The 23,202-nt window shown below is 48.8% G+C and overlaps 1 protein-coding gene across 1 annotated transcript; it reads left to right on the top strand.

Moving 5' to 3' along the window:
- Positions 1-4: 4 nt before the first annotated feature.
- CSUI_006592 (erythrocyte membrane-associated antigen) lies at positions 5-23,183 on the top strand. The gene has a single exon (XM_068066748.1). The coding sequence runs from the start codon at positions 2,129-2,131 to the stop codon at positions 19,652-19,654; it is 17,526 nt and encodes a 5,841-aa protein (XP_067921278.1). The 5' UTR covers positions 5-2,128; the 3' UTR covers positions 19,655-23,183.
- Positions 23,184-23,202: the final 19 nt, after the last annotated feature.

Below are 23,202 nucleotides of genomic sequence, written 5' to 3'. Positions count from 1 at the left end.
AAGAAAGAACTCGTTCGTCATCTTCATTCGCTTTATCTTCATCTTTCCTTCAACTTCATCTTTCTCTCATTTAAAAAGAAGAAAAGTATTAGAACTTCTCCCTCTTCTTCCAGAAAGAAACAAACTCTGAAAGATTCCATAGAGTTCGACAGCATGCTTTTCCCTGTATCTACAGTAGAGTCGATACACACAGCGTTCTTAATCTTCTTCTTTTATTTCTTCTTCTCCCTCTTCCTCTACGTTTCAACGACTTAGCTAGCACTACTGCTTCGTCTCTTCTGATCGAGATTCTTCAAGTCTCTCCATAGAAACAGACACCTCGTAAGACAGGAAAAAGATAAAAAGAATTGCCGTCTCTCACACAGAATGGAAATTAGTTTAAAAAGTTTTTTTAGGTAGAGCTAGGTTGTTCTTCTCGTTTCTCTTCTCGTCTCTCTTCTTCATCTATCTCTCTAAAATGAGTCAAAAGCATCTGTGAAAACAAAGGAAGTTGGTCTTACACGTTGCGAAGTCTTCTCTCTGAACGTCTTCGCATGCGTGCATGCATCAGTCGACGTCTCTTCTTCGAGCTTTCTAGTTGATTAAAGAGAAGTTCTCTGAATTTCTCTCCCCCAGCATTCCATCATCGTTGTTTGTATTTGACCTCATCCGTTTTTCTTTTCTTTCTTTTCTTTCTTGTAGAACAGAGAAAGTCCAAAAAAGTTCTTCTGCCGTTTTTTCATTAATAAAAAAAAAAGGTAGTTAACAGTTTTTTTCTAAAGAGCTCAAAGAGAGAGAGAGAGAGGGAAGAAAGGAGAAAAGGAGAGGTGAAGGAAAAGAAGAAGAAAGGAGAGGAGAGTGAAGATACAGACAAGACGGTCACTTGAGGAAGATCCCTGTTTTCTCTCTTTTTTCTCTTTCTGTGTCTCTTCTTCTCGTTGGGAAGAAGAGATGAGAGAAGCTGGTGGATCCACGCGAGATTGATGTGCGTGAGGAGTAAGGAGAAGATTTCTCTGGAGTTCTCTCTTTCTTGTTGTCGTGAAGAACCTCGAGCCCTTGACGTAGTAGAGAGACAGGAAGCTCGCTGTCCTCTCCAGGGGGCGTCGTTTTTTTCTTCTCTTAGATATTCTCCTTCTTGCCTTTCTCTTCACCATACCCGAGGAGAGGAACGGGTTGGCTTTTTTCTTCCTATTCTCGCGTCATTTCTTGTTGCTAGAAGGTATGGTGTATGAGTGTGTGTAAAGAGAAAAGAAGACGAGACATCTTCATTCTCAAGCAAGGCGGACGCCTTGTAGTCGAGTATTCTTTCAGGTTGTGGCTGATCGCAACAGATGAGAAGAAGTGGGTCTGTACAAGAAGAGGAGTTGATCATTATGTGAGGAGGGAAAGGAATTAGAAGAGAAGAGAGAAGTACAGCCACGATGATGACCATGTGAATTAAGAGAAGAGTAAAGAAGAAGGAGCGGAATAAACAGACAGAAAGGAGATTAAGTGCCAGTTCCTTCCTTTCTAAAGGAAGTCGGTCCCTCTCCCGGTAAAAAGAGTTCGATCTTCGTCAGGACTTCTTCACTCCTCTTTTTTCGCCACCCTAATCAAAAAAGTTCAAGTGTATGTACAGCTGGCACGACGAGGCAGGGCTGTGTTCTGCTGTCTCCTCTCTCTCTCATTTTGATCTTGGCTTCTTTCCTTGTTTCAGCAGGGACTAGGGCGAGATCTTATTCTAATACATCGGAGTGACAAGCTGAGAATCTTTCTCTCTTGGTCGTTTTAAGAGGGTTTCGCAGGCATCTTTTCTTCTGCTTAGTGGGTCTCGGAGTGTATATCTGCTTTCAGATCTCTTCTTTCTTCCCCCCTCAACGTTCTTCTCCTCCGGGTGTCTCCTTGAGGCGTGAGCCGTCTCTTTCTTTCTTGTCTGTTCTCTCCAGTGTTCCATTCCCTCTTCCTTGGCGTCTCTTTTTTCTTTGCTTTTTGTCTCATCAAGGAGCTAGAGAGAGGTATCAAAAGAAACACCAGTTTTCTTGTGGGGAAGAGAGTCTTGTCTTTTCCCTGTGTATATACAAGTAGATCCATCTCTCTCTCAAGGTGAAGAGCGCTGTCGAAGGTACGACAAAAGACGACTGCAGATCTAGTCTTTTTGTGACTTTGTATTATGATGGAAGAAGAAGAAGAGGAGTGCTTGGCTGTTCGTAATTCTTCTTCTTGTTCCTCTCCTTCTCATCCTCCTCCTTCTCCTCTCTTGACTGATGGCTCTCCAGACTCTCACGTACAGGGTCCAGGTAGTAGTAATAGCAGTGTCTCACTAGGAAGAGAAGAGACGGATTCAACAGTAGGAGGAGTCGATTTGACTATCCTTCCGATGTCCAATGAAACAGCTCGAGGAGGACGGGGACCAGAACGCCTCACCATGTCTTACTACCAAGAAAGTCATGTGGTTGGCTCCCCTAGTAGTAACAGTAGTCGTCGTGTTCCAAGGGCCTATGAAGAAGAGATGAAGAGGCTGGGTGATATGTGTAAGAGGAGTCATCTTGCAACGTATTCAGACTCTTCAGTACTCCATCATACATCTCCAGGAGAATGCTCACTACGGGAGGGCATTACGGGAGCCCGATTCTCTACTCCTCAAGAGAAAGAGAGAAGTCAAAGTGAAGGGAAAGATGACACTTTCTCTTCTCTTCTTTTAGCAGAGGAGACAACTGCTCCTTCTTCGTCGTCATTCGATTCGGTAGGCAAACCAGTGGAGGAGGGTGAACATCCAGGGGCGCTAAAGGATGAAGCGTCTTCTTCTCTAAGACAAGAAGGCAGAGGAGGACCATTGAGAAGAGGTCTTTCTGACTGTAAGGGGGTTCCAGGAAGCAGTTCTGTGCTCTCAGCCAATTCGGTGGACGAGGTAGTCAGTGGAAGAAATACGGGGGAAGCTTCAGGAGGGGAAAAAGATGATCGGGGATGTTCTTCATCTGCCTGTTGTACGCGGCCTGAGAGAAGAGTCCGGTGTACATACACCCCATCGGATCATATAGGGATGGAAAAAGGATGTCCCAGTGTGCAACAGCAGGTGGAGGAAAAAGAAGCGTCAAAGGAAGAGAAACGAATGAAGTCATATCTCAGAGAAGGAGGAGAAAAGACAACAGTTGTCGAACCCTCCGTATCTTCTTCTTCGTGTCATCTTTTATCTTCTCCAGGTGTTAACCTTTCGTCTCCAAGATTATCGCCACGAATCTGTCTCGATTCTATCCCAAGTCATCTTACTGTTTCTTCATCCAGCGGGGTACGTGACTATTCTGACCACCCCGGGTTTGAAGAGCCTGTAGGCATCATTGAGCCTAAGTCTATAGTTCTATCACCATCACGCCGATCTCCTCGTAGTCCTCGTCAAACTTCTCATGAACAAGCGAGGGAGCGGGGCGAATCGTCATCAGCTGCTGCCGTATCTCTTCCTGATAAAACTTCGCCTCACGTCGGTACCTCTCACTCGCCTTTCTCCTCTTCATGCTCGTCTTCCTCTTCTTCCTGCGCTGTTTCTTCTTCTTCCCGACGTGGAATGACAAGTGCTTCAGGTGCATGTACACCTGGGCATTGTACTCCACCGTCTTCCTCTCCGTCTTCTTCTCGATGTTGCTGCCCTTGCACGGGCGGCGGCGAAAGTAACTTTCATCATACCGGTCATTCTCCTCGCTCAAATAGAAGGGAGACAGAAGATCGAGACTTCGTATCCTCTTCATCGTCAGTTTGTTGTTCTAGCAGTGCTAGAGATCCATCAGAGATCACACAGTCAGAGTCTACAGATAGGCATTCAGAGATATCTATACAAGGAGGGGGAATGGCTCTCCCGTCGAGTATGGACTCGGTCGTATCTCCATCTCCGATGCGACTGGGAGAAGATCAAGAGATGACGAAGGATGAGAGAACAAGAAGAACAAGGAGTCTTTCTCGGAGCGATACTGAGCAGAATGAGAAGGACGACGTCGCTTCCTCTTCTTCACCTCCGTCTTCGTCTTTCGCTTCCTCTCCTCGGTCATCTTCTTTCTCTTCTTCTCCTCCTCCGCCTTGTTCTTCCTGTTCCTCTGCTCCTCCGTCATCTTCTTCCTCCTCGTCCTCTTCTTCTCACGTCCAGTCTAATTGCAATGCTAGAGACAGGACAGACGATCTGGAGGAGCGAAGTTCCATCAAAGAACGACCTAGCCATTGTGAAGAGAGGAGGAAGTCCACTGACGTTCCTATCAAGAATGTCTTGCATGTTGCCGTTTCCTTGCCGGCTGTTACCGAGGGACAGGATACGAATCCCCCCCTGTCAGAAGGCAGTGATATGTCTCACAAGCCACGTGAAGCTGAGAATATTAAGAGAGGTGAGGACATAGATTCATGCTCTACTGAACAGCTCTCCTGTCATGCCGATGAAAAGAAAAGTGGAGAGGTTTTCCAGTCGACAGATGCTGTAGAGATCGCTGGTCTCTATCAACGCCCACGCACTCAGGCCTTGCTAGCCTCTCGGTACTTGTTTTTCCCTCGTCCTTTGTCATGTACACTCTCCTCACCATTTTCTTCAGCATCATCATGCTTCTCTAGTCAGTCTGCAACGGGTGAGGAGGTGAAGATTTCTATCACCCCTGACAGAAGTGAAGAAGACGTGAGACGAAAGAGTCAGGTGTGTAGTCCACCAGACGGAAAGAGGAAAGTAGAAGAAGCATCACGAGAGGGTATGTATACTCAAGCTGAGATAAAACGTAAAGACTCACCTTCTACACATTCTCAGTCCATCCTTGAGGGTTCAGAAACCTCCGTCATCTTGTCAAGTTGCTATACTCCGTCAGCATCTCCTCGTATCTCTCCATCGTGCACATCGCCTCCTCCTCATCATGCCGGCCTCACATCGAGATGTCGGGACGACGGGGGGTCATGGGGTAAAGAGGGAGGAAGAGAATCTTCTGCTCTTTCTTCAGCTGAGATGGGTGAAGAGAAGAACTCTCTCATAGGCGGACATGGTCTTGAGGAGAAAAAAGAGGAAGAGGTCCGGAATTTAACACCTTGTCACCATGTTGGCAATCCTTCTGTTCTTTATAGTAGTCCACGTGAGGAACTGAGTCTAGGGGGAGCACCCGCACTCCGCTCTAGCAGCAATAGCCCTTCTCCTAGCTCGGGTGATCATCGAAGTAGTAGAGGAGAGCTCTCGACAGGATCAGCTGGTGTGAGTACTCCTCTCAGTGGCGGACGCGCGGGCGTTATGAAAGATACTTCTTCGGATAGTGGAGAGAACTTGTTGGTATCTTCTGAAGAAAACGGAAAAGCGCTCTTTGATTCGAGTAGACGTGCTGGCCCCATAGATATGAAGCCTTCTGTAAGGTCTCCCCCCTCACAAGGAATCGTAAGCGGGAGTGTGTCAGTGTGCGCCACCGGTAGTAGCAGTAGTAGTGGGGTGGATAGTATGAGTAGTAACTCTGGTCGAGGGGAGTCTTCTACAACTTCATCTTCTCCTCTTCCTCCTGGTCGACCACGTTTCCCCAGTGATACAGCCGAGGAGTCATGTCTTCCTGCGTCACGAGGCGAAGAAGCGACACCAGACTGTCGCGACGTGTCCTTCATCTACTCAACGAAAAAGGATTATGTTTGTGCAGCTATCCATGCTTCTTCCAAGGGTTCAGCAAGTCAATCACCTCGGAAGCATTGGGTAGAGAACGAAGGGGGTCATGAGGGAAGTGAAGAAGGACGACAAAGGCAGTGGCCGCCGCATATGACGGGGGAGAGCGGGGGAGGACAGGAGACTGAGGTAGCCCAGTGTCGATCTCAGCCAATAGAGGAAGAGAGAAACATGAAGAAGGGTGGTGATGTTCGTAATGGCGCGTCGAGCTTTCCACAAGAAGACGAAGAAGATCTCCAATCGAATCAGAAAGTGTTTATTCGAGAGCGAGAAGGAGATATGTTTAAGGAGGAGAAGGAGAAGGATGGTAGTAGGGATTTTCCAGGGAATCCTGATGAGTTTCTTCTTTCTTCTGGGTCTGTCCCTCAAAAGGCAGATGAGAAAAGAGCCCACATGGACGTCAGACTTGTCTCCTCAGATGGAGATGAAAGTGATCAAAGGTGTGGTAGGCTTACGACTACATCTAGTATTTCTTTACAACAGGGGGCGTCCGTTTGTCAAGCACAATCGTCGTCGATGTCCCCACATTCAGGTGCTTCTGTCTTGCCTCTTCAGCCACAAGGTGGAACGGAAGGAGGAGCTCTCACTTCTTCCTCTTACCCAGGCTCGTTGGTATCTGGGGCTCGGAGTCAAGATACTGAAGAAGGTAGGCTTAGTAACAATGCAGCAGTCACTCTTTCATCATCCTCATCGGCTTTTTGTACAGCTGCTCCTCTCTTAGAAGACCTTAACAGGGGAGTTCCTTCTTCGGATGGTCCTTGTCAAGCATCTCATACACCACCACCATCTATACCTTCTCTACTACATGTGATTGAGGAAGGGAGGCAGCAACAACGAAGTACATGTTCTCCCCTGTCAGAGGAGCCCCCTGTGATCACACCCATTCCTACGTCGTCTTCTTTTCATACCCCCCGTGAATGCTGGACAGGAGATGGATGTGCCGAAGAGATGGGACAGTTACACGGTGGAAGAGGGGGAGGAGGAGGAACTGAGCCAACGAATGTTTCTTCTTCTGCTCCACTTAGTCGAGATGCTAGCGGTGGTTTAGAGGACTGTGTAGATGGGTATATAATAGGCGGGTTATCTTCTTCTGGCTGTCCCCACGGGTCTCCTTCAGATAGTGGGTCTGAGAGCAGTGCAACAGAGAAAGAACACCAGCAGCGGCAGGGGAGGAATAGTCCCTTTCATGTTTCAGGGGGTGATGACTGGAGAAGCGAACCGTCACTTAATTTCAACGCGAAGTCGAGTACATCGCGTAGAACGGGACAAAGCGAAGGGAGAGAAGGAGAAGAAGAACAAGAGCGAGAAAGAAGAGAAACAAGAAGCCACGATATAGAGATCACGCATATGGAAAGGGGTGTGGAGATGGATGATAGAGATTCGTTATGTAAAGGATGTAGACAAAGTGAAGCAGAAGGCAACTTCTGTGACGATAAGGAGGTCGCCTGTTCGGGCAACTTTCTAGCTGCGGATGAAGATCAAAGTAGGGACAGCGATGAACCGGTAAGGGGGGAGGCGGTAGACAGTGGAAGAAGAACGTTTGGTGGTGACATACTGATTGAAGATAGAAGCCTTGTGAAAGCAGCTGCAGGGTCAGATGCCGTACACGGGCATGGACCGCTAGTTCAATCCGAGTCAGAAGAAAGAACAGAGGGGAGTACGATATTCCTGGTGGATGAAGATGCAGGGAAGAAGGACAGTGAAAACGGCTTCCACATACAGGACGGCAGGAGCGACTGGAACGCACCTCACAGCGGACTCTCCGCAGGTGCCTGCTCTTCGGCAGGAATAGAGAAAGCAGCAGCAGTGAGTCTAAGAACTGCAGTGAAGAGGCAGTCACAGTCTAACGAGTCTTGTCTTAGTAAAGATGACGATATGGAAGGAGACAAGTGTATGTTGGCATCACATGAGAGCCTTGACAGGAGAAGCAGATCATCTCCTCCTATCCTTACAGGGGGTGAAAAGAACTCGGTGGTAGGTGGTGAGGTTTCCCTGGAAAGGAAAGAAGGTATTCTGACGGTATCCTCTTCTTCCACCTCGCCTTCACGTCTTCAACCGTCCTGCAGTCTCTCTCCGTGTTCGAATGATCGTTCGCCGCGTGAGGGATCTAGTAGCGGTGAGGCAGGTATTCTAGTAGAAGGACAGGACAGTCGTAATGCGTTTCTCTTAGAAGGAAGTGTGGAAGCAGCAGATCACGATTCCGAAGAGAAACAGATGATTCGTCACGGGGAATTTCCTGCGTGCCATCGCTATGTGCCCTCTAATGAAGTTGATGATTCGCAAGGGCATGGTCCATCTTCGCGAGGAGATCCCGGTGATCCTGCTAAACAAGAAGCACTGTCTCATCTAGAACTAGCTTCAAGTCAGTCACCAGGGGAGACGTCAATAAGCGCGGGATCAATGAACACTACCATCACTACTACCAAGGAGGTGCAGACGGTCTTTTCTCCAGAGTCAGCCATGGTATCAGGAGGAGGAGCAATCACGACGTCTTCACAGCAGGTAATACAGCGTTCACAGCTTCATTCCGCCGCCGGTCAGGGGGCTTCATCTCATGAATCTATGAAAGGAAGGCCACTGGACGGTTCAGGACGGAGTTCGCTGGTAGGTAATATAGGAAGAGTAGCTGGAGAGGTAATCGACTCCGCTGCTCCTCTTTTATCGTCTCGCAGTGTTGAAAGGACAACAGGCGTGCATTCGCCTCCCCGCCAGCATCTCCTCGTGACTCCTCATGATACACATGGTGTAGAGGGGGAGGAAGCTGTTAGTTCGAAAGGTCATGTCCCTCCAGGAGCTACGCATTCCACATCAGCGCGCGGGGGAGAATGCCAACGGGTGTTGCCTGTCCCGGCTGCAGACAATACGTCTCCCTTGGTCTCTTCTTTTTCCGGGACGTCTTCTTCTGCTTCCAGCACACCGCCACTAATACAACTTGGTGGAGGTGCAGCACGGGTAGAGAGAGCAGCAGGGAAAAGCGGTAGATCATATATCGACCATACTGAAGCCCCCTCTCATCAGTATGTAGGAACTACTACTAGTAGTAGTCATGGTGCTGTAATGAGTGAAGTTCGCCATGATCCTTCTGTATCAGGAGAGCGGGCGTCGACATCTGGAGGTGTGGATGAGGGACCAATTGCTCCCCCGAGCCCTTCGTCACCTTCAGTTCCTCCAGAAGTATCGGGGGATAGCTCACTTCCTACGGGTACGACTTCACCTGATCGTGTAGTCACGTCAGCAGCAGATCTCTCCAACTCGAAGCATATACCAACCCCACCACCACTACTACAACAACAACATACACACACACCTCAACCACAGCAGTCACACTCGCACCAGCATCAGTCTGCACAGCAGCATGCTGAGAAACAACCCTCGTCGACTCCAGGGGGCACATACAGTGATGGAAGTGTCCCGCCGTCTGGCCGTAGTAGTCTTGCTGTTAGTTCATCTCCAGGAGCAGACATGGGAATCTCTCACATGGCACGTGGCGGAGGAGACCTGGGCCCAGCTCAGCTTCAGCAGCAGCAACAAGGTGTTCGTTCTCTTTCAGGAGGGGGGAAGAGTTCAAGTATGAAGGTAGGGTCTACCGCGTCTACTTCAACGACTGCAGGTGTAGCGAGTAGTCAACCGGGACTTGGTCTCACCCCTTCTACAGCAGGTGTTCCTGGAGGTAGCGGTGGGGTTGGAGATGGTGGAGGTGGAAAAAACTTGATTGCAGGTTCTCCGGGAGTTTCCTCATCATCTTCTTCAAGTGGGGGTCGCACAGTTCTGTCGCCTCCTCCGCCGCCGCCTCCTCCTCCTTCAGGAGCCGTCATAGTAAGCAAAGGATCAGGAGGGGGAGTCGTCGTAGGTTCGTCATCATCATCGTCTTCTTCTTCCTCGTCGTCGTCTTCATTGTCACCGGCTGTGCCTTTATCATCTGGTGGATCTCTACTAGCACCTCATTCCTCTCCCGCTCATCAAGTTTGTCGGATTCTTCTTCTTTCTGAACAGCTTCTTCAGCAGTTGTTACAGCATGTGACTCCAACAGCATCAGCGAGAGATGAGAAGCGACTTTTATACAATTCTCTTGTGCATTTCGTTCAGAATGTGCTAGGCAATGAAGTGAGTCTATATCTTGCTGGAAGTACAGCATATGATGTCGATGCGGCAGGAAGTGACTTAGATGTTGTTCTCTTAGATCGTTCTTCGCCTCCAGCAGATGCTCGAGGAGTTCTCCAACATCTCCGTGCTATGATTGAAGCGGTTCAACAGCAGCTTCTTCATTCAGGAGAACCTTTACTTGGAAGTGATTGGCCTCTTCGTACCGTACAGCTACAACTTGTCGACTCAGCGCGTGTGCCTATTCTAACATTGCGGACACCTGACGCTTCAGTTGTCTGTGATATAAGTGTGAACACGAGTAATAGTATATGGCACTCCGAATTCTTTAGTTACGTATTGCAGCAACGTCCTCAGTTGAGACCTCTCATGAGATTACTTAAAGTCTGGGTCAGAAATCGAAAACTCCCTACGATGAAAGAAGGAGGGCTTCCAAGTATCGTTTGGATGATGCTAGCTGTCTACTTCTGTCAGGGAGGGCAACAACAGCACTTAGAACAACAGAATCGATTGTTGCAGGAGACCTTACAGAAGAATCAAAAGAAACTCGCTCAACAAGAAGGGAATCACCTGAACGGTGGAGAGGATACAAGAGGGCAAGATCGACGACGGGATAGTGAAGATATTGCCTATTCTCAGCAACAGGGGAATGGGAATTTTCCTCCTGGTTCTTCCGGTCAAAGGCATTCGACATCATCTCTTCCTTCCTCTTCGGCGTATATAGGGGCAGGAGACTTTCTTACAAAGGGAAGCCATAGCAAAGGAGACAAGAGCGATGATGGTAGCAGCTCCGTTGGACGTCAATCAATAACCTCTTCTCAGAATCACGAAGATATCCACAAGATTGACAAGAGCAAAAACAGCTTGAATGCTTTAGGATGGCAGCCTGGAGGTCTTCTTCCGTCATCTCTCCGTCTGTCATGTCCTTTAGCCTTTCTTGCTCCTATGGTGGGACTTCCTGGGTCGATTCTACCTTCCTTTTTTCCTTTATTACTTTCACTCCTTCAGTTTTTCGCTCATCTGAGAAATCGCTCTTGTCTCTCACAATCGATCTATATCTGTTGCTCCCCCCCCTCAGCTGCAGCGGCTGCCGCAGCTGCAGCTGCATTCCCGAGGTCCTTATTAGCTCTGTCAGCTCAAGGCTCTCAGCAACAGCATGGTAGTACATCCTACAGTAGTAGCCATCATATGAACCATCATCCGGGGAGTGGGGCCGTGCCTCCTCCTCCAGGTGGTCAAAACAACTATATGACACCTTTTGGCGATGATGGAAGTAACAGAAGTCATAGTACTCTTCGTCATGCTGCTTCAGCTCCTGGAGGAGGAGTTGGCATAGGGCGTGGCGGCCTCCCTGGTGCTTCTCCTACGATTCCTGTACCTGGAGAATCTCAAAGAGTCGGAGGTGGTGATAATACAAATAGTAATCCTCAACAAAGTATGACAGGGACAGGCGCAGGGGGGATAAGTGGGAGAAGTCCTTCGAATACATCATCTACGAGTCCTCCCCTTCTAGTGTCTTCAGCGCCCAAGCCATCTAAAGAAGCAGCCTTACGTATCGTTTCAAGTTTTTGTCACGGTGGCGTTTGGGATGATCTCTTGTCTGTATATGATTATCCTAAAACTAACGCCGCATATCTACATAGTCTAGGAGGAGGAGGAGGTGGAGGTGTGCTGGGAGCCGGGATAGGAGTAGCTAATAGTATGATGTCAGGGGCATCTGCTGGGAGTGGAGAGGTAGGGGGGATCCCTACTGGTGGTGGGGTAGGAGGTGGTGAAGCGGCTGTAGATCTTGCTGCAAAGGTGAGCAGTGCAACCTGGTTGGTATATCTTTATGAATTAGGTAGAGCAGCTCATCTCTTAGATTCATTTTTACGAGCTGTCAATCGATTTCATCTACTCTTACAGGTCTTTCATAGTCAAGTCGCTAACCAGCATCTACAACAGCAGTTACATCAGTTACGCATATTACACCAGAAGGTCCAGTCTCCTGTCCCTACAGCGCCTACTATAGGAGGGGACAAGAAAGCGAATGCAGCAGCAGACGGAAAAGGAGTAGGAGGAGGAGGGGGGGAAAGGAAGGAAGGAGAGACAAACAGTGTTCATTCTCAAAGTTTGAAAGAGAAAGGAAGTCATGATATGAAGAGTAGTGGTGGGAGCGACTTAGATGGGGGAGTCAGTTTATCATCTTCATCATCTTCTTCTTCTTCACCTTCGTCCTTGCTACCTCCAGCAACATCTGCAACAGCTACATCATCGTCGCCATCAAGATCTTCACCTTTTGCATGTTTACCTTCTCCTTTTACACATGAGCTTCAGCTTTTTCGACGAGATTTACTCATGGGGGTTGCTGCGATCTTCGATGAAATTTCCGATGATCGATATCTTCTTCCTGCTACGTATGAGGAGGAGACAGGCTTTCAGAAGGCTGAGGGAGAGATGATGAATGATGGAGAAGATCTCCTCACTTCTCCTCAAGTACCTCCTACAATGGATGTGATGATGCAAGGAGAATACAGTCCCTGGGGAGGACGAGAGAGTCTCTGTGAGTATGGTGGTGGGGGAAGTAGTACAAGTCGAGAGAAGGAAAGAAGTGCTGTGAAGCATAGAGATGTAGAATCTTCTTCATCGACGAGTAGCAACAACACATCTGTCGATTCAGCAGACATTGGTAAACCACAATCAAGCCCGACTCGAACAACGGCTTTGTCGATGAGAAAGAAGGGTGCAGAGAAAGAAGAGAACAGGGGGAATGATAGTCCTTATTTTAGTGACTTCTCGTACTTAAGACTTTATCGAATCCCCTGGGTCTCAGCCTTAGCAGATACACTACGCATTCAAGTTCTTCGTCCTTCGACTCTTACGTCAAAAGTCTGGTTGCTTGCGGTACTTGAAGGGAGGATCTTCGTCATCGAAAGCTATAAGACATGCCAGGAAGGAGGATGGTGGAGTACGCAGTTCCTTAGCCGACGTGATGTACGTAGTACCTTACATGGAAGATTATATCTTCTCGTAAGTGTGCAACAGCTTCAGCGATTCTGTTTACAGATGCACCATCAATCGCTTAGGAATAGAAGAAAGACATGCCTCGCGGTGGATACCGACAAGGAAGTCGGAAAGAGGGGATTCGGGTTAGATACAGACCAAGCGGCAAATGAGATCAGGCAGCTCAAGGAAGGAAGAGTGGATGGTGTTGGCTCTGGCGTGGAGCTTGCTTCATTACAAAAAGAGAGAAGAGAGGAAGAAGAAGAGGGGACGGGGAATAAGGCGATACTAGCAAGGTCGGATGATCGAGTTGTCCGAGGAGGGGGAGGATTGAATCCGATAGTAGAGGAAGACTTTGAAAGAGCCGACAGAAACGATGGAGAAACAGAGGGAGACTTAGATGATGCAACAAAGGGAGGAGAAGGAAGACGAACAGCATGCACAGGTGAAGGAGGGGAAGAAAGTATTCCTGCGCTTCCGCATTTCCTCTTTCCTTTGTCTTCAATAAAGAAAAGACATTCACAGAGAAGAGCTTCACATCATGTGATGAGCCCTCGAGAATGTATTGAAGATAGTGAAAGGACTTCAGGAATGTCTCCAGAGAAAGAGGAAGATGGAGAAGACGAAGAAGAAGAAGAAAAAGAAGGTTCTTTATTTTCTGTTGAGGGACACCACCCGGCTATACTTGTCCCTGTTGATCCAGGAGATCATCCCGTTCTCTTCTCCCCTTGTAATTTCGTAACAAGGGTGACTGTCTTGCGATGTTCAATGCCTTCCTGTCTTTCACGTCCTGTACGAGGACTTCTATCTCCGTTTCTCGGTGAGACAGACTTCTTCTCTTCAGCTACTCCTTCACCTAAGGATGTGAAAGCTCCTTTACTTCTTCTTCCCTCGTGGGAGATGGCGCGAATCTACACCTTACATCGGTTAGCTGCATGTTCACCTTGGTTTCATACGACTGCAGCAAAGACTCAGAGTCTATTGCATGCGGCTATGAAAACCCCTCTGCAACCTATTGTAGGGAGATGTCGTCACTGCGGTGTAACGGGGGTACCTACGGCTGCGGGGGCTGTCGACCATGCTGAAGCAGAACTTCGAAAGTCTCTCCGAGGCCTCTCCTCAGCTTCAACTGGATCTGGGGTAGCGTCTACCTCTCCGGAGATTCCCAATCGACAACGAGGAAGTGCCGCGGAAATAGCGTCGCTTCAACAGGGCAGAGGAAATGAAGGAGTTGGCGAGAGACTGCATTCCTCTTTATCTACTTCTAAAGTGGATGATGTTCACCGTCGTGCATTAGCCGCTCTTGCGGCTTTGACTGTCGCAGCAGAGAAATGTGAAACGGGAGTCTTCGTGAAGAAACCTTTGAAGGCATCCTCGCGTTCTGCTACCAATGAGGCTTGTGAGTCGGGGACTGCTACTACCGGGGGCGTGTCTACCACTACTAATACAAGTGTAACGGCTAATACAGCAGATGTGACATCTCATCCAGGGGGAGGGCATTCTTCCTCAGCCACAGTCGCCACCATGAGAGAGACAGCAAGTGATGGAAACCATACATCGTTTGTACGGACTTCACTTGCCACTCTTACATCACCTACCCCGATGCCTACCGGAGTAACACCAGGGGGAGCTGGCCTTGTTGTCCCTTCAAACGTTGTCTCATGGCCGGCAGGGGGCTTAGCAGGACAACCACAGCAACAGCAGTTGCAACAGCCTCCAGGGCCTAGTCAACATATTAGCGCGGGAGGGACACTTGTTGGAGCTACGCAACGACCTGAGAAACCACCACCGCCTCAACTAGCCATGCCTCCGCTAGCGACGATGGGGGGAGGCGCTCCGACGGCAATAGATCAAATCCAGGCAGCTCAACAACAGCTTCTTCTTCTTATGCCTGTGACACCACAACAGCTTCTGGTCCAGCATCAACAGCAGATGCTTCATCAGCAAATGATTCAGCAGCAATTACTACAGCAACAGTTGGCTCAGGTTGCTGCCGTAGCTGCGATGAATGGAGGGCTTCCGGCTCAGCATGCCTTAGCTGCTGTCAATGGTTTAACGTCTGTTCGTCCACCCGTACGCGCGAGACCTGGCACGACTCCCGCAGCCGTAGCTCCTACTCCTACCACTGCGACGGTTGCCACAGCAGGCGGAGGTGGGGCGTTACTTCCACCGCATCACCCTCATGCTCCTCATCATCTTTCTCATGGGACAGCGGTTGCGCTAGCCGATCCAGCCGCTACTATGGGAATGGCAGGAGTAGCAGGAACCTCAGGAGGAGGAGGAGGAGCGGCAGTACAGCATAACAGCAACAATCGACAACAGCAACAGCCGCAGCCATTACAAGTCAAGGAGAAGGATTCTCGTCATCATCATCATCATCATATCACCACAGGTGGTGGTAGTAGTAGCAGTCCCGGTGATAGTGAAGCGCATCATCATCATCATCACCCGCACCATCACCACGAAACAACTCCAGGCGGCGGCCCAAGTGGTCCTTTAACCTTCTATGGTGGAGCGGCACCCACACTGGAGGGTGTCGCCTCGAGTAGTAGTGGTATCGGAATGAGGAAGTCAGCTCATATGGGTAGCATCAGCAATAGTATCAGTCGAGGACAACAGCAGCAAGGAGGAGGAAGCATACCACCTACATCAACACTCTCGAAGTCTGCTTCATCTCCGCCACAACCAAGTGCTCATTGGAGCGGAGCAGGAGGAGGAGGAGGTGCACAGCCTCAACAGCAGCAGCAGCATGTAGTGATGGATCAACAGGTGCCAGCAGGGGTGACGAGCGGAGGCACGTGGGCGTCACCGACTGTGGGGGGAAGTACTAGTAGTAGTAGTAGTTCCACTACTAGTACTAGTAGTAGCATTCACCATCATAACACCAGCAAACGGCAACAACAGCAACAGCAACATCCAGCGCCACTAAGACATGGTGTGACAGGAGGAGGAGGAGGAGGGGCAGGGGGACACCATAGACTGCAACAAGGACCAGGAGGAATCATCTCATCGACAGGATTGATAGCAGGAGGAGATGCTCTTGTCCATGGAGGGGGAGGAGTAGGGGAATTAGAAGTCCATAACCATCATCATCATCATGGAGTCTCCTTGCCTCATACTGCTAGTATTGGAGGCTCACCACCGCCACCGACAAGTGTCCCTTACCCGGCTTCAGTTTCTTATGCAAGCTCTGCCGCCCCACACGGTCAGGGTCATGTGGCAGAAGAAGTTAATGTGAGATATCTCTCTCGTCAGTCGTGCCATACTGGAATTCCAAGCAGTAGTGGCAGTAGTATCACTGGCCATACAAGCATGCCTCCTTCTATAGGGACAACAGGGGCGACTGCAGTTGTGGGTGGACTCAGTCCGCCCTCCCTATCAACCATGGCGTGTACGAGGACAGTTAGTGAATCGAACAGTCGTGATGGAGGGGGGGGAGGATACGATGTGACTTTAGCTCCTCCGGTGATTCTCCACACTGAAAGAAGTTCTCCATCTCGATGTCAAGGAAGTGGCGATACGAATCAAGGACTAGCCAGGATAAGAAGAGATAGTTTTCCTCCTCCAGCTTCATCTCTGTCTTCTCCTTGTGGTGGGGCATCGTCTAGCAGTGCTAGCAGCGGAATGGGAGGTAGCCTAGTAGTGGGCTCAACTCGTCAGAAGAAAACACGACTGACGAATGCTGCAGCTACCATTACTGCAACAACCGGAGCTTCAGGCGAAAGTCCATTTTATACCACTCAACCTATCTCGTCTTCCACTGCTGCTGGTGCTTCTAGTCTCCCATCACGTCCTGGAGATGCGAGTCACCCTCAGTATCAACGTCATCAGTTGGCTAGCTCAACCAATGCGAGTGCAAGAGCTTCAAAAGCCTCCAGCAATTCTACAGGGGATGCGACTCATTATAATACGCCTCCCCCTTGTGGGACAGCATCAGGGGGCGGAGGGTCGTCAGGGGCTTCTTTCGATTCTCTAGCTGTTCCTGGGGTCTCATCGTCGGGGAGACATCTCTCTTTTTCTGCTTCTTCACCTCCACTTACTTCTTCTCGCCGTGAAAGTGGGAGTGGTGCTAGCACTAGTGTATCGAACCTTTCTCTTAACACGCCTAACACGGATCGCATTCTCCAGGCGGCGTTACAAACACCAAGTCCATCTAGAGGGTGTTCTACTGGTACCCTTCCAGACATCCCAAGCTGTCGGGCGATGACTTCGTCTCCTGCCTTTGTTCCGGGACGGGGGGGACCAGAAAGTTTCTTCAATGAGAGTGTAGGAGATGTGGAGCAGCGGCATGAAGGGCGTTCAGAAGAAAGAGGCGGAGGAGGGGGCTCAGGGAGCGGCAGTGTCACACAGGGAGGAAGTACCTGTGGTCCTCTGGCTCCACGATACAGTAGAGACGCGACAAGTAGTAGCCGTAGTCTATGCAGTGTTCGTAGTAGCTTCGAGGAATCTCCTTCGGGGCAGGTGAGTGGTGCTTACAGCCGAGAAAGCAGCAGGTCTTCAGCGTCAGCTACACCCGCTGGAGGGGAAGGTGGAGGGATGATGATACCTGAACAACACCAGGAGAGAGGAAGTGGGGGAGGTCGAGTGAGGCGAGGAGACAATAGGGGAAGAGTGAATAGTGTGGGGACGAGTGCCGAGGCCTATGAAGAGCCATGGATTTCAGGTTATTCTTCACATGAATCCCGTAATTACTGTCGTGACAATCTTCGCCCTTCGAGAATCAGTAGTCTGACAAGTGATAATGTAAGCCCTCCGGTTGTACGTAGTAGTACTGCACAATCTTCGTCATTTGGGTCGTCCGGTGGGAATAGTGGAGCCGAAGAATCGGCACAAGATGAGCCCTTACGACGTACAGATGATCCTTTACTCCTTGTGGGGTCGTTACGGAGTGAGCCATGGGAAAGTCCCTCAACGAGTGTGACGAGTCATTCCCATCACCAGCACCATCACGATGATGAAACGCAGGGACGTTCCCTCCATCTTCGTCAGCCTCCACGTTACCATAGTGGCGTGTCGAGTAGGGGTGGCCGTCTTGGTCTTGAACAGACATGCTGTACGAGTAGCCGTGGAGATGAAGAGAGATTCCGCATATGTACTCCCCGTCATGAAAGTGCAAGAACCCCAGGGAGAGAAGAGAGAGAGACAAGTCAGGCAGATTTAGCGAGTCCCCAAACGAACTTCACTGACGACGGGGCAACGACGCCGAGCCAGAGCGTGAGTGGTGGGGGTGGTAGTACTTGTACGGGAGTCGAAGGGAGTGAACTCGAGAATTCACGCAGTCAGGGAGGGAGAGGGAGTGAGGGGGGAGGGGGAGATACAGGTGGAGGAGGAGGAGGAACGACGAGTAGCAGTGGAAGTAGCAGCGCTCGTAAAGTTGCAAGAGAACGGATTCCATTGAAACATCGAGCGGAGAAACTTCTGTATGTCCCGGGTGCACTGCGACGCCAGAAGTTATTAGAGCAACGGGGAGGGGAAGGAGGATCTAACACAACGACCGACGGTTCTCTTTTATCTCCTTTACAATCTCAACATTCAAGTGGGATTGGCGGGGGTTTATCAAGTCCAGGAGGGGGACAAAGTTCGAGTAGCAGTAGTGGGGGCCCATTCTATTCCTCGTCACTCCCAACAAGTTCAGCAAGCGAGAGACGTGGAGGTGGAGGAGATGGACTTTCGGGTCGAAGTAGTACGCGTAGTCGATGTAGTAGTCGAGGAAGTAGCAATGGAAGGGGGGTCACTACAAGTGCAGGAGGTTGTGGTAGTGGCGGGGGAAATAGTAGTGGCGGGTTCCATCAGACGACTTCTTCAGGTACAGCAAGTGGCAATCGATCATCTTATTCTTCTTTCTTATCCTCTCATCGAAGTTCACGAGAAGGAACGACAAATGCAGGAGGGAGAGGAGGAGCCACGCAAGCTTCTCAAGGTCTTCTAGCGTATGAGAATGGGGGGTCCGGTTATTACAGCAATACGAGTAGTAGTCATGGAAGTAGTAAGTGTACAAGTAGTAGGAGTAGTGTTGCAGGAGGAGGTGGAGGACGGGAGAGCATCTCATCATCTTCATCTGCTGGAAGCTCAGGTTTTCCTATCTATTCAAACAACAGTAACAATCGAGATGCTCTTCGTAGCCGTCATCGGGTTGTCGAAGAAGTCCACTGGCGTCTCGTGAAAAGACTCGTCCCTGATACTCCAAGCAGTGTAGGCAGTCAGAACAGTCCTTGTGCACAGGTATGGGATTCCCCTGTACTTGGGAGTGGAGGGGGAGGAAGAGGTTCTTCCGATCATCATCCTTGTTCTCCTCATGGCGACCAACTTCTCTTGGGACCCCCCAGTAGTAGTAGTCGATGCACACAGACGCCTTTGTATGGAATTTCCTCAGCTAGTGCCCCTGCTGCTGTAGGTTCTCCCTCAGGTCCTTCCTGTGCAACTGACTTCAACAGTCCTACTACGACCACGAGTGGAGGCATAGGAGGAATCCAACAAGTCTCTCCTTCATCTTTACTTGAACGAGGAGGAGGAGGAGATGAAGATAACAATGACGGCACTTCGAGTTACTACCAGCAGAATCGATGTAGCCGAGGTAGTAGCAGTAGCCGAAGCGGTGTATTTGGATCAGGACTGGATAGAGATCGCCGGAGGGTGCCACCTCCAAGTCTTCTTATGATGGAAAGGAGTGGCGGAGGGGGAACCTCATCAAGCGGTCCCAAAGGGCAAGCGCGTCTATTGCATGTTGCTTTGAATTGTGTTGGAAGGGGAGGAGCTGGCGATCAACAAGGTATTCATCGAAGTAATAGTAATAGCAGCCAGATGTTAACTCCTGGAGGTGGAAGTGGAGAGAGTATATCTGGATCGCTAGGGGGGGGTGGGTACGCAGATAACGGGAGCTGTGCTAGTGGAGGCGGTGGACATACGGACGACCACGATCATCGGAATGGAGTCACTCCAAGGGGGGGGGGAGGAGGATAAGAAAGGCAGGAAGGGAGAAAAGAAGAGTGAATGAAGCTCTACAATGTGTCGTTGTCACCATGTGTCTCGGGCTCTCCCTCCGCTTTTCTAGGGACATATTGTCGATGTTTAGTGTGGTGGCTCGTTGAGTTTCTTTACTATGTAACCATCGTCATGGTCTCTAAAGTAGATGTGAAATTGTCTGCTACTGACTTTATATGCTTTCTTTCACCCATCCGGGAGAAGAAGAATCCCTCTAGTATTAGCCTTTCTTTCCCTCCCAGTGTTCATAGTGTGTGTGCGTGCGTGAATGAGGGTATAAAACGACTACGTACCGGTAGAGCATCATAGGTCTTCTACTCCTGCTGACAGATTCTCTTGTCTAAGAGAAGCAGCAGTCGTCGTCCTCACCGGACGACCTCCTGTGATGCTAAGGACAAATCCTTTTTCTCTGTTGGAAAAACTTTCTCCATCTGTCTGTACATCGGCTCGAATCATGTTTACATAATCAATATCTCGCGGTTCGGTTCTTCCTCATGAGAAGGGAACTCACCCCAGCGAGCTGTGTCTTCGTTCTTCGTGTCCTTTCTTGACGCCATTCCTAATGTCTGTTGAACAAGTCCAAGTATAGAACATCTTTTCTGCTTCCTCCTCACTGGTCTTTTCATGTATATGAAAAGACACAGTCTCTTCTTTCATGCTTTCTCAGTGAAAAAAGCTAGGATTCCTCGTTCTCTTCTCATTCACTTTCTTCTCGAGTACTTTGTTCGTCATCGGTGACCGGACTCGAGGAGACTTTTTTAGATCGCCCGTGCATCGACAAAGGATGTGTGTACTCTATACAGTGTCCTTGTCTCCCTCCTTCTTCTTCTCTCATGGAGGTGATCCGACCTAGCTGCAGCGATACCATGAGAGCTAAGCTAAGGAGATCTCCGTAAGAACCCGCAACTTAGTCATTTCCGTATCACTTGAATTTTTCTTTTTATGCAGATGATAGGTATTTCAGCTTCTCCTTTCGTCCACAGCGGAACCTGAAAGGAAGCTCCTTTCTTCCTTCTCGTCAGTGATAGGATGAGAAGGATTTTTTTTTTTCTTCGATGGTCTGCTTGACACTTCTCAGAGAGTGTCTGACTAGGGCAGTCATGTATGTTATAGACGCCTCATCTAGCTAAGTCCACTGTAGAACAACACGTTGAAGAGAGTCTATTCTCTCTGTTCTAGTCAAACGGCAATGAAAGATCGTCAGTGTCGTTCATACATGTATATCTGTATACATGCTACCTAAAGCGCAGTGCAGCATGCATGTATGATCTGTGATCTAGTCTTGGATTTGTTATGCGCCTCCTGTTAGTACTTCAACTCGATCAACGGGTCTCTTCTGACTGATTCTGATAGAGTTGAAGATAGTCAGATGAACGAGAAGTTCTTTTCACAGGGGGGGTGTATACATCACATGACTATGGTTCTATTCGAAGAGGTGGGAGGTGATAAAATACATCACCATGTACATCCATGTGTGTAGTTGAAAAGAGAACGGAAGAGAAGGCAAGCAACGACTTCGTTTTATAGAGAAGTTCAAGTGACCATGTTCATAGAACAGAGACAAAAAAGAGAAAAAAAAGATTTTTCGGGGCGTTTTCGTCCCTTCTTAGATCGTCTCACTGTGTCTTCACCTCTCCTGACAGGAGTGTCTATGTGTATTTTTGGAGTCAAAGGGAGTTCTGATCATATCAGACTTCTCCTACTTCTTCTCGTTGATCTCATGGAGTTTGGTCACACCAAAATGAACCTCCTTATTCCGATAGCAAATAAGCATGTTCTTTTTTACTATCTATCTCGTTCTACTACTTGGTTTGCATCTCTTCTTTCTATTCTGAAGTGGCTTCTCCGAAACCTTTCTAAACCAAGCTGAGTTCGAGAGTGAGTGTGACGGCCCATGAGTTCCCTTCTCTTCTTCGTTTACGTGAAGTCTAGAGGATCTTTCAGTCAGGTTTGGTATCAAAGTGGAAATGGCTCTTGCTGGAGAGTTGCTTCATTCAGTCGTGTCGCATCCTTCCTTGTCTTTGCAAGACGTCGATTTCATAACGTGGATGTGTTCGAGGAAGGCTACAAGGAACGTTAGTGGATTCTCATCCTAAGTGAGCTCTAGCATGCGTTGGAAGAGCCACGCGCTTTTACTTAGGGAACCGAGAAGATTCCTCCGGAAGAGCTCAGAGGTTAGACGGTAGGGATTCGAAGATTTCATCAAAAAGACAAGAAAAGAAAAAAGGCTCCTGCTGTCCTCCTCATGTAAGAATAAAGCAAGTCCTGTCTTATTCACGAGTGTTGTGAGTAGTGGCTAGTCATCCTAATGACAGTGTTAGAAACAGTTTTAGAAAGCGGACAAGTTTCTTGTTCTTCCCCTCTCTATCCCTTTTACAGCGCGCGTGGATAAATGCGCCCCTTATAGAAATAAAAATCTTTCTGTTCTTTTCACTTTTAGTCTCGTCTGTCACTCGATGTGTTCGAGGGAGGCTCCAAGGAATGTTTGTGGGTTCGCAGCCTATGCTATCTATCTATCTATGTACCATGTAGTGACGTGTGTGTCGCTCTCTGTGGCTGTGTATATGTACATCTGTGTATGTATCTGTTCGTGGTATGAAGAAGTGAGGAATTTATGCAGTCCACCAAGAAATATGTGTTGAGCTGATCTACTGTGTGAGTGAAGCGAAGGAAAGGGAGGGGGGGGGAAGGAGTGCTAGCCATTCCGAAAGAATGCCTGACGCAGCCCCGAGCAGGATGTTCTTTTTTGCTGTGTCGAAGGCTCATCGTCATCGTAGTCTCGTCTGTATGTATGTATGTATCGATAAAGTAAACTGTTTAGAGTAACTTTTAGAAATGAACCAGTCAAAGGTCTGTTTCGTGTCTTTTTCATCCAGATTGTTCTGTAGGTAAGCAAGTTTTTATTGTTCTGTTGAGGATCAGAAGAAAAGGAAAGCCCTACTATTAGCATCATGAGATAAGAACAAAACAGCTGCGTGATGTATGTGAGTAAAGCGCGGAACTTTGCAGTAAATTCGAAGAAGTTTCATCTTATTCTGTTGTTTTGTATATGCAAAGTGGAACCAAGAGTGAGGATTATGCTTCCTTGGGTGGCTGCGTTCTTTTCTGTAATTCAAGGGGAATCGAATTGACGAAGATTCTTTCAGTGGTATGTATGTTTCTATAACCTGCGTGATCGACGGACAAGGGCATGGAAAGGGATTTTTCTTGCTCCGCATATAAGGCGACACATATTGAAGTACATGCGATTCCTGTTGTTCTTGTTGTGTCTTTGTTATAGTGAGGAATACAGACAGTATGACTATGAGATCGTGCGCATATCAGGAGATTCTTTAGTAATGTGGTTGGTGCTGGATACAGATCTCCTTCGTTTTTTCCGCCGTCCTACAATATGTTGTTTGCAACAGCTTTTCTTGATGTTTTCCGTGTGACTTACTTTCTCCGATATCTCGTGACACTAGAACTCCGATCTGTAAGCCTAACTTTTCAAGAAGGCAGTGCTTCCCTCCTTTCTACAACGAAGACAG

This window comes from Cystoisospora suis, assembly GCF_002600585.1.
Source record: "Cystoisospora suis strain Wien I chromosome Unknown contig_3359, whole genome shotgun sequence".
Lineage (NCBI taxonomy): Eukaryota > Apicomplexa > Conoidasida > Eucoccidiorida > Sarcocystidae > Cystoisospora > Cystoisospora suis.
This window is presented reverse-complemented; position numbering and strand designations above follow the sequence as displayed.